Source organism: Cibotium barometz, chromosome 39 (assembly GCF_041138505.1).
Source record: "Cibotium barometz isolate CiBa-2024 chromosome 39, ASM4113850v1, whole genome shotgun sequence".
Lineage (NCBI taxonomy): Eukaryota > Viridiplantae > Streptophyta > Polypodiopsida > Cyatheales > Cibotiaceae > Cibotium > Cibotium barometz.
Window position 1 is genome coordinate 28524616 of NC_141084.1, and position 12076 is coordinate 28536691.

The 12076-nt window shown below is 41.5% G+C and overlaps 1 protein-coding gene across 1 annotated transcript; it reads left to right on the forward strand.

The window, feature by feature from the left end:
- The first annotated feature begins 8316 nt into the window (after positions 1-8316).
- On the forward strand, positions 8317-10126 carry LOC147615961 (uncharacterized). The gene is made up of 2 exons (XM_086778028.1): positions 8317-8903; positions 8984-10126. Exons 1-2 carry the CDS (start codon positions 8599-8601, stop codon positions 9732-9734), a joined length of 1056 nt encoding a protein of 351 aa, XP_086634154.1. The 5' UTR covers positions 8317-8598; the 3' UTR covers positions 9735-10126.
- The last annotated feature ends 1950 nt before the right edge of the window (positions 10127-12076 follow it).

Consider the following 12076-nt stretch of genomic DNA (forward strand, 5'->3'; position numbering starts at 1 on the left):
AAGCTTGAAGCTTCAATGTCTTTGCCTAAGCTTAAGCCTTATGCATAGAGCATGAGCATAATGCTTAAGCTTATGCATAAGCCTTAAGCATAATGCTTAAGCTTATGTATAAGCCTTAAGAATAGCCCTAAGTTAGATGCATGTATGCTTAAACCTAAGCTAATCCTAAACCCTAGCAGTGAAGGTGCAATTATCAAAAGCAAGGCAAATAAACAAGCAAAAACAAGACAAAGGTGAAGGGCTACCTGGAATCTCAGCAAATTCGAAGCTGTAAAACAAACACACAATTAGGAGTTGCATATTAGAGACACACACATACAAAAAAAAACTGAAACAAGAAAGGGATGGAGGAAGGGAGAGGAGAGAACCTACAAAGTTTTGGGGAGTTTGGACCAGAAAAACCAGGTTTCAAAAATGCTAATAGTGAGGCACCATTGTTCTATTGGTAATTCCGAGAGTTGAAATAGACATCGAAATAGGCGTCGATATTGGTGTCGAAATAAGCGACAAAATACGCGTTGATAAAACCTATTTTTGATGGTGATTTGCAATGCTTGATTCGATGGTTATTTTGATGTCTGCTTTAGATCAATTTTTTATTCAAATTTTGAATTTTTGGCGGCCCGACACCTTTTTGCACGCGGTGGATGTCCTTCCTGGCTGGCCGACTGCCTTCTTTTAGTGGAATTTTGTGAGTGCAAATGGTTGGGTCTACTATCCCTGGGAGATCCTTGTAAGTCCATGCAAACACATCTTGGTGCTCTTTAAACAAGTTGGTGATTCTCTGAAGAGTGGAAGGGTCCTCCCAGACGAACCTAAGCAAAACAAAAAGAGGAAGGGTAGAGGAAACCTTGATGGGATTGGAACATGAGTAAGCTTTTACGACCTTGGATCAAGTTCTATAACATGACATGGCCGACATGATAGATGCCCTACATACACAAGACATGGAGTAGACAATCATGATTTGGGGCATGCAACAGCCCAAGAAGTAGAAGACATCAGATGACATGTGGAGCATGCTTCGCTAGAGGAGAAAGTGCTATGTAGGCTTGCTCGTCTACCACTTTACCGTGGAGCACACATTTTAGTTCTCCGCACTTTTCTCTCTATATTAAACTTGCAATCTATATATGGATGGTCTCATACGAGCATTTCAAAACTTATGGGGTATATCTCCCTTCCCCTCTCTATGTTTCACATGCTTGTATGAATGTCTTGTATTTATCCTTTACTATTCATTCTGTTATATGTAATAGGTTATTCAAGGATCAAATTCTACCAGAAGACAATGAGATGCCTTCGGGCCGTGCACGAGCAAAAGAAATGTTGTACTCCATAGGGATGGACTATAAGACACACCATGCTTGTCCAAATTATTGTATTCTCTTTCGGCATGAGCATGCTTCACGAGTGTCCACAGTGTGGTTCATCAAGACATAGGCAAGATTTCCAAGGACAAAGGGTCCCTGCTAAATTCTTACTACACTTTCCCATCATTCCACATATTTAACACTAGTTTCGGACGATGCAAATAAAATGCTACTTGCGCTAGGAACATATTCAAAATCCCTCTTGAGGAGTTTGAATATGTGACCTAGTGTGTCTTTAAAAAATGTAACCTTGCAATTTGGATGCTGGCATGATAAGGAATTACACCCATAAATAGGACTTGCATGAGACTGCAACTCTGGTTTGAGAAAATCGTCTTATAAGCTTAGAGAAAAAAATCACTAAGCCCCGTGAAAAATTCCAAGTAATTATTTCATATTTGTGTCAAAGATTTTGCCAAGTTTCACATGAAATAAAATTCAATTGAGAGTGTCTAAAATAGAAGGAAGCTGTGTGTGTTTGATACACCACTTTTTAGCATCCATTTGTATCCAAACCAATACATGGTTTTAATGTGTTTGCAAGTTTTTTAAGGTGATACAATGCTTACTCTATCCATTGAGATCTTAAAGTTATATGTAAAAGCCCCTTAGTAAGCTACAAATATTAATTGTTTCAAAATGTCAAAACTGCACACAACAAAAATTCTGGATTTAGATTCTTGAGTCATACGCATTACATTCCTTAGTAAACTTGTAATATTTTGTCTCTATAGAATAATTCCGCTAAGGTACATTATACAAACATAATTTGGGCACCTAAAACCTTTGTTTCATGGTTGTTGAGAGAGAATTTAGAAATTTTGAAAAATGTAGCACGATTGAAAAACTAAGATAGCGCTCAAGTAGCAAGATTTACTTGAGCTTGGGACCCCAAAAAATATGTATTAACTTGGTTTTGAACTATATAATCATTTCCGATTGCCAATTTGCACTAACATAACCCTAGTTTTATGAAAGTACCTTTGGAAGGCCAAATTTTTTCTCTTTTTCAGCATCTTGATAATTATGAGATTTTTGTTATAGTTCACAAGTAGCTTAGGAACTAGGACCTAAAGGAGATTGTGTTGTTTTGAAATCCCAAGTTCTACCAATTGACTTTTACAAACATGAAAAACATGATTTATTCAAGAAGTTATAGGCATTTTATGGGATTATTGACAAAACAGCTTCAAATTTCAATGAAAATTTCAAGTTAAAGTTTTTTGTCAAATTTCTAATATAGCTTGTGTTTTGACATCATGAAAAATCCCCTTTATTTTTTGACTTTTAACCGATCTATGGTTGAAACCCTATGGTTGAAACAAGGTGTAAAAATGTTGTTTCTAGGTTCCCCAAAAAAATCCAAAGTTTTGGTGAGAAACAGGACACTATAGTGTCCTCAGGACACTTTAGTGTCCAATTACAGAACTAGTGTTAAACAATGTTCAGATACAAATTCATTGCATCTTTAATGACTTGGCATCAAAACATCATATCCATAGATGACGTTATGCGTGTCCTTGCTAATTCTCCAACATGGAGGAATATCGAAGGAAGTGGGTGGATTTTGGGAAAGATCTTCGTCATATTCGTCTCAAACTAGCAATGGATAGAGTCAATCCATTTGGCTTCCGAAGTTCATCATGGAGTACATGGCCCGTTTGCCTAGTGAATTATAACGTGCCACCATGGTTAGCAATATAAAGAAAGGTAATCTTTTACTTTCCTTGATAGTTCCAAGGAAGTATACAAGGTTAAGAACATGGATGTCTACTTGGCTCCATTAGTTGACGAGCTACGCACGTTATGGGATGGTATCCAAGTTCATGATGCGTCGGGCTGCACAACAATGCGAGCAATACTTATATGGACCTCAGCCTGCTAACTAGTTACACGAAGGATCCTCTTTGTGGCCAACTTCTTAGAGGGAAGCACACTTGATTTTTTTTAAGAAGTCACACAAAAAAAACAAAAAAATTAACTTTCGACGTTACTTTTGGCCTATTATTTTCGACAATCATTTTGACATTTTTTCCTAATGTTTATATTGACGCGTATTTCGACAGCGTGACCACCGTCAAAACTAGGCGTCAGAAATGGGTCATCCTGTAGTAGTGAATCACCCATTTCCATGTTTCCCACCAGCTTCCCTACCCCTCTCACTTCCACTTTGCTTACCCCTCTCCCGTCCACTTTGCCTACTCCTTGTCCTTCTACTCCTACAACACCATGGCCTACTTCTATCCCCTCAAAATAACACACCCTGCTCACATCCATAGTGCTATCTCCCAAGCATGCGATAGCCTCATGATGCCACTCAAGTGGTGATAGTGCGAGGGCTTCTCAAAGCCATTGACAGTCTAGTAGTGGGGTAGGTGGGTGTGGCAGATACTTTGGAACAGGTGAATGATCACCTTCACCTATGGTGATAGACAAGGTTCCTGAGGATAGTATCATAACCTCCATCAAGTAGTCAATCAAACCTATAAACATGCTTTCAAATAGTGGTTGAGAAAAAGGATAAAGACTTCACATATGTGGTGCAATGCATGTATGAGCGGTTCTCGAATCCAACACATGCATTTTTTTTTACCAATGGGCTAGGGATCGCATCATAAAGATACTTAATAAAATAAGAGGTCTTGCACAAGGAGGTGCGTTAGAGAGGGAAACCAAATGCTAGCCAATTACTCGGTTAATAAGTAGAAGAAGGCAAAGAAAGAAGCTAGGGAGGGTACTCGATACCCTTAGCAAAACACAACACATGTGAGTCAATTGCAAAAGTATCATGTGGCAGAGTATGGTTTTAGAGGAAAGGTAACTTGGCTTGCACGATTTGTAAGTGTCTTCTTACTTATGCATCACTAAGTTTAGTTCATTTCTCCTCATAAATTTCATATCTTAAGCATGTTATACTTTGTTGTAGAAAAGGGTAGTAGTAGGTCACGTCTCGACTGCTGATCAGGAGAATAGGTACCGCAAGCATCACAATGAAGTCAAGACTTGGGAGTGACTCAAATAAGAGGGAGTAGTCACTGATGCTAATATCCAAAAAGCTCGTAGAAACTATGACTTTGTGAGTAGTCCATTATTTGAACTTCAATTTCAATTATCATCAAAGTCTCAATTCCTATGTTAAGTTTCGTCTTTAGTACTAACTTTTTTGCATTGTTTCATTATTAAATGCAAGAAGACATTGTTGAAGAAGATGTGGTGCATGTGGTGGTGAAGGCCGTGGAGAAAACTATTATGGCAAGGATGATCTTGAAGATGAAGATAAAGATAATTTAAATTAATTAGTTTTCTTATAATTACTCAGCTTTTTAGTTTTTTTTAATCCATTTTGGACTCAAAATTTTCGGGGATGGAGAATATGCAATATAATGACATTTGCCAAGTATTATAAAACTCATGTGTATGAATTGTAATTATATGTTAAAATAACAAGGACAAAATGGGAGAGATGTGGGGACACATCTCTCCCATTCTGTCCCCATTTTGTTTGTTGCAAATTGTAGTGCAGCTATAGGCATGGCTATGCACACGACTATTGTCACAGCTACTACGTGGCTCTACAGTTGTGTGTCCCTAGTCATGTGCATAGCTGTGTGCCTATAGCCATGTGAGAGACTTTTCTTTTACGAAGTTTCTTTTATTATCGCATGGTTCTGAATGTGCTATGATCCGGTGTGTTGTTGTGGATCCAAAATGAAGGTTGGCTCGAGGCAAGAGCTACAAGAGAACATCTAGAAACATACAACAATGTTGTCTACAATCCAAGGTGTATCATCCTACTTTTTCAATAAATCGTAATACATCTCTAAGACCAATGTAACAAGCAGGGCCTACTCTTTTGACTAGTTCTAAATTTCTTATCCCAATGACAATGAGGAAGATAATATATTTAAGATGCTAAACAATTATTTCAAAATATATTTCCAGTAATCCTCAGGTGACTTTGGAGAGCATAGCAACTCATATTGATTCAAAACTTGAACAAGGTGAATTCATCAACATATTAAGAGAAACTACCTATCAACATCAGTAGCCCTAGCCTCCTTAGTAAACAACTATATGCCTTGCCTATCACATCATGTTCTTCCTCTTATAAAAAGTGATCTAATAAAGCAAATATAATTCTTCAATTTTTAAAATAAAAGAAAATACTATAGATGTAAAAAAATTATATATTTTACCTGCAATTCGTCTCTATCCTCTCTCATAAAGCTTCATTCCATTAATGCCTGTAATGGGTCTCTCTCCTCTCTCAAGCTGCATCGCTATATTATGTAAAGGAAGAGTTTCACAAGATTGCTACGTGGTAGCATGGTAAGAATTTGGAAAAATTTGGAGGTTCCTACCCATCGAATACGTACCCATCGAAGACGGGTGAGGTTACTTGTTCAATTATTGGTCAATGGTTCTTCTGGGTGGCAAAACGACGACGCATCTCTCCTCTAAAGTCCAGTATTGTAATTCTTTCCCTAAGACACAAGGTAGTTAAAAATTGAATCTTAAAACTTAAATAGCAAAATACATTGTTAGTAATCAAAGTTACAAACTATGAGCGATATCTCCCTTCCCCGACTATATAATTGGATGGCAAAGAAAAAGTAAAATCCATTTCTCGTGCTTGATGTGGATTCGTGCAGGTGGGCACAAGGGTCGTAATGCCCACATCGAGCGTCTTAACGAACCTTCGACGAAAACAGTGCAAAGTTGGTGCCTCAAAGAAACTTCATCGTTCTATATCGGGGACGTGGGCCATTCATCGTGGCAACTTTGTCTCCTTCACATGGTTACCTAACAAAATGTGCAGGGTTTTCACTCATCGTAGGCCCTATTTGAAAAACTAAACGTTTGCAAATTAAAATTGAAAAAGTAAAGTTTACAGCATGTCACATTTCCCCATGATTTTGAAGACAAAGCGCTAATGGCTTAAAGCTGCATTTTAAAAAAAAACTCTCGTTCAGCAGAGCGATAGCGAAACACTCTACAACAAAAACAAAAAATAAAAATGGAGCTCCTGATTGAAGAAGAAAAAAAAGAAATACAGGAATATAAGGAATTGTATGTTTTCTTTCCTATATATGCTGCCAAAGCAAAAAAATAAACAGGAATGTGAAATGTTTTCTTTTTGTACAAACAAAGGCAAGCTGGCAATGCAAAGTACAATCAATAAGTTTTCAAAAAACAGAACAAACAGGGTTTTTCGAACACAGAATTTGTGTCAGTAGTATCCTATTTAGAGTCTCCTGATACACCGAAAATCTCCCCGCTTATCTATCCATGCTACATTATAACTTGCAGAGTAGAGCGTTTTATTAGACGGGAGAACAGAGACCGGGTGTCAAAGGAACGACTGCATGCTGCTGAAATCCAGTGCCTCAATTGATCAAATACATCTCTAAGGATGCAAGTAGGAGGGCGATTGAGGCTGCGAGAAGCAGCGAAGCAAGCCGGAACGCTCGGCGGGCATGCGAGACTGCGGCGACAGAGCCAGAATTAACGGGAGAAGAGAGCGGTAGAAGGCCGTCAGCTGCGGCGAGAATGCTGGCGAGGGAGAGGAGGAAAGAGAGGCACTTTAGCATCCAGGCAAAGCCGCTTGATTGGCCTTCGGACGAAGGAGAATTCAGCGTGAGCTGGTCGAAGCTCGGGCGCACCGCCCACCACCGCATGCGGCATGTGGGTGCTTCTCTCTGGTTATGGCACTCTTTGAATGAGAAGTGAATGGCGCACAAACGTTATAAGCCTCTTGATTAGATTGCAAATCAAGCTGCCCGGGTCGAGACGCTATCGAGACTCTTTACCATACAAGCGTAACCCACACGCCTGACCAAAACCTTACAATTCTAAGATGTTTTCTCCGCTTCTAGAACCCCTGACGCTAACAAAAAGTGCCCGGATGAAAAATTGAGTTTCTTACAACCCAAAAGTGCCCGGATGAAGATAAAATTGAGTTTCTTGCAACTTGGGTTGTGCTCGCGCTTACAAAGTTGGCCGGATCGAGACAAAGTTGTGCTCACGCTTACAAAGTTGGCCGGATCGAGACAAAGTTGAGTCTCTCGCAACTTGCAGGGTGTTGTGCTGTCTCTAACGATCACAGTTGGCCGGATCGAGACAAAGCCGTGTTTCTTCAAACTTGGGTTGTACCACGGTCATGACACTACCGTCACACATACTCCCACTGCTGTGGCGGAATTTGAAACATGACCCAAAAAATTTAGTTGAGATCAAACCTCCACTGTGACATGTTCATCCCAAGTTTCATTTGAAGGGCTCGTATCAAACCTCCGTAGGAAGGCCCAAACCTTGGCTTTTCCTCAACACTCCTCCAACCCTCAACCCTTACAAGTACTATAGAGCCCTCAAAACACTATAGTGGCACATACCCATGTGACAAGTAAATTTGAAGGGTGACCATAAATTCCATTTGAAGAGGTCATATTAAACTTACATTCCATTTGAAAAGCCAACCCTTAACCCTTACAAAGTTGAAGTTGAATCAACAAGGTTGAGCCTCTTGCTACTTGGGTGCTAGGTCAGTATCATGACGTATGCCCGTGTGACCTTAAATTTGAAGGGCGACACTTGAAGGGCTCAGTACTTGGTAGTCGGTATCATGACACATGCCCGTGTGACCTTAAATTCGAAGGGTAATACTTGAAGGCTCAATGACATCCATAGAAGGGCTATGCATAGTGCTGTTTTTTCCACACCGTGACCACCCTTAGTCGTTACAAGCACTATCATGACATATGCTCGTGTGATTTAATAGGAAGGGTGACCCAAAATTTTTATTTGAAGGGCTGGTAGGAAACCTCCATGCCTATGTAAATGGATAGTAAAGGCATAGTGCTATTTTTTTCCGAATCTCCATTGGAATTCAACCCCCCCTTTTTGTTAGCCTCCCTTGAGGGTGTATAGTGCTATTTTTTTATAAATCTCGACGTTTCATTTTACCCTTCTTGCGAAGGATTTACCTCCCTTCCTTTCATGGCCGCCTTCAAATTATAGGCCTGGTGCCATGGTCAAGACGCTATCGAGACACATGACCATGTCCCTGTACCAAGACTCTGAAACTGCTTCACACACTACATTGTGGTGGTCGGATGCATAGGTGCACCAAGGGTTTGAGTGCGTGTAGCATTGACAAGTTCTCAACGCCCAGGCTGCTTGACTGTCAGGTTCCCAACAGCAGCTTCATTCCTGGCGCAATCTCGCTATGGAGAGGTTCGACGTGCCCATTTCAAATATTCAGAATCTTTCCAATCCCTCGGACGATGTGAGTGTGCATGTTCAGCACGAGACGGCGACGTCGGATGATGAGCCCGTCGAGCTTCTATGCCGGATGTTGTGTGATGGACGTACGGCGGATGCGGAGGAGCTCTTCCGGCGTAATGAGCGTTTTTTCAATGGCGATCAACGTTGGATTCACCGGGCTGTGTTTGCGGTTCGGAATGCGCATCCGGGAACACCCAACATGTTCGCTCCCTGGATCATTGGCGATACACTCTACAAATCTGCATAGTAAACATCTCATTGAACTCTGACTTCGTTTTAGATATGGTTGCAGGTTTCTAATCTGGTCTTTTCTTGCTATTCCTCAGCTACCCAGCGGATGTCCGGTGGTGGCAGGGATTGACCGAACGGCACGTACCGCCAGTATTTCTGGCGGTGCACGCCAGGAGGATTGACGTAGCAAACTTCATCGTGCAGCACGGCGAGGGGGATGTCTTGAACCAGCAGGGCGTCGCCTCGGGTTGGACAGGTTTACATTGGGCAGTGAGGTTAGGCCGGCCGGAGATCGTGAACCTGCTCATGGATTTTGGTGCGAGGCTAAATGTCAGCTTGGAAGATCCACGAGGAAATTCACCACTCGATTACGCGGAGGGGAGCACTCTTCGAGCACTGCTTAACAGGCCGGACGTCATCGACAAGATCCTTGCCAAGCTCGAGGAGGCAGAACTGCGAAGGCTGACCGACTCCCTGGCTGGCGTACAAGCGTTGGCAGGGATCATTGTGCAGGTGACATTTTCAGGCGTCTCCGGCGGCAGTGGGTGGGTCTTCAACTTTATGGCCTTCGTGTTTGCAATGGCAACCTCCCTCGCCGCTGTGGCGAACCGTCTCCCGACGCAGCCCGCGGAGCGAGCTAGAGTCGTTGTGCTCCAGATGGCTGGCGTTTTGCTGGCTGTGTCCGTTGCCTGCGCCCTTGTTGCATTCGGGATGAGCCAGTTACTAGACACGGGAGATTACAAGGCCGATACCATCGTCCCCGTGGGCGTTGCCGTAGCTGCATGCACTGTGATGCTATTGTGTTTCCTCGCACGCCTGCTATCCGCATATAAAGAGGCGCCATGAAACATATATGAAAGGGTTTTCTCAACTGTAAATACCTGTAAATAACTGTAAAATCAGGCGCCAGGGGAAAGAAACACATGGAAGGGTTCACCCACCTGCTGTCAATAACTGTCAATAGCAGCCCTACAGCTAGCACTGGGATGACTGTAAATAACTGTAACAGAAGCCCTGTATCCCGCAATTGCAAGGACTACACAGACAACTACGACTCCTGCAAATTCTATATGGAAATACATGATTCTTATTTTACCTGTAAATAACAGTCCTATAGCTAGCACTTGGATGACTGAAAATAACTGTAATAAGAAGCCCTGTATCCCTCAAGTGCAAGGACTACACAGACAACTACGATTCACGCAAAACCTGCAAACTATAGATTCAAGCTTCAAGATTCTTACGTCACCTATAGAATTTGTTGTTCTCAATTTCAAAACAGCTTGCAAGTTTTGATGCGTTTTACTTAGTTGAAATTAATCTAAAAGATCTAAATTACGTTAAATTTTGAAGTGACAAGTTTGAGGAGGCCATCATCAACGGGATTTTGACTGAGATCGATAGAATAACTGTTTGCATCTCCTTCTTACAAGACTAGAGAATATACATGGTTGTCGGCTTCTTTTTATGGAGCGACCCCAAAAGAGGCTTGTGCTTTGCCACGTGGACACTCTTCTGCGTGTTTTGGAATACCTCGATTGGCATGAGAACAATTTACCTTTTTTAAGATAGGGTCAGCAGAGCCTGTAGGAGGAGTATATGATGCGTCTTCTTTCTCTTCTATTGCTCTAGGACCTTCCTCTGTAGAAACTATTTGATCGTTGTCTGTATCAGAGGCTTTATTTGCTGGGATTGCACCACCATCAGAGGCTATAGTATTATTAGGTGTGTCATCTACATCACTGGTGCCCGTGTTGTCTGCATGATTTGGGGAAAAAGTAGCTGTGGATGTGATGAGATCTACATTGCCAGGCTGAACATGGGCTTCGGCTGATAGCTTTGCATGCTGGACTTCAGAGCTAGCACGGCGTAGGTATGCAGCATCTTCTTCTGCACAGATGGCGAGGTCTTCTTGTTCTTCTGCATCGCTTGCCTTTAACCCCTTTGTGTGTAGGGCTAATTCATATTCTTCTCGAGAGGCAACATGTGCTTCTTCCCAAGTGGCAAGGGCTTCGTCATCATCTGCTGTTGCACCTTAATCACAGTCTTCAGGCTGAGAGAGGCAAGAAACGCATTGATGATTGGCATTGCTTCATCGGCTTCCTCTTCTTCTTCTGGCGTAGCACAGGTCCCTGGATGTTGCTGGACGTCTGATACCATGAGGAGGCCATGAGGCCTCAATAGATTAAGCATACTTAACTAATCAGTAAACAGAGACATGAATAAAACAGAGAACAACGTGAGAGAGAGAGAGAGAGAGAGAGACAAGATTGGCGAATAGATAAGAAGAAAAAAAAAGTATTAATAACAAACCCTAATCTTAAAAGCCTTAAAATTTAAAAGGCCTAAAACATGTAAAAGCATGAAAGAAGAAACATATAAGAAAGAGATTTCTTGTGAGACTTGTATGTACCCTAAACCTACAAAATTAAACCAAGTGAAGAAAAAAAAAGTATTAAGAAAAATCAAGATCTCTTACCATATGAAGCTTGGAGAGCTCTTAATTAGGGAAAAAGAAGAAGGGAAATTACTTGTAATGGTTAAGCTTACATAAGAAGGAAAAAAGAAGTAAAGAAAAACTTAAAAGAGAGGAAAGAGAGAGGAAATACTCACATGAAAGCTTTCATGGAAAGCTTGTTTGCATAGGAAAAAAATAAAAAGAGTAGACATACGTTGCTTGAGTTTGAGGAGGATAGCGTAGGAGAGGTACTGATGTCTCAAAATCAAGTGAAGAATCAGAGGATGAAGAGGAAAACCGAAAGACACGGTCAAAGAGCAAGAAAGCAGGGAAAGCGGCCAAGGAACTGGTTTGGTAGCCATGGCTTAGTTGTCCTATGAAGTAGCGAAGTCTCCTCAAAAAGTTTGATTGGACACTTTGGTGTGCGAGATGTCAGAATCACGGCCATGTGGCCGAGGAAGCTCCTTTGAAGATTTGATGTGGCCAATTGGCTACGAGAGGAGAGATCCTCAATTCCTACTTCAGAAAGAGATTGAGTAAGAAACTAAAAAGTGCAGTTGGTGCGAATCTCACAACTCTTACTCTCTAGAGCAGCTAGTGGACTCAGCACACTCAGAGCGGAGAGAGTGTTGATGACATCTCTCAAAGGCAAAAGTAAGAGAAAAAGCAAAATGAAATCGAAAAAAGGTCACGTTCGACTCTTCGCATGAGGAAGATTCTGATGTCTCAA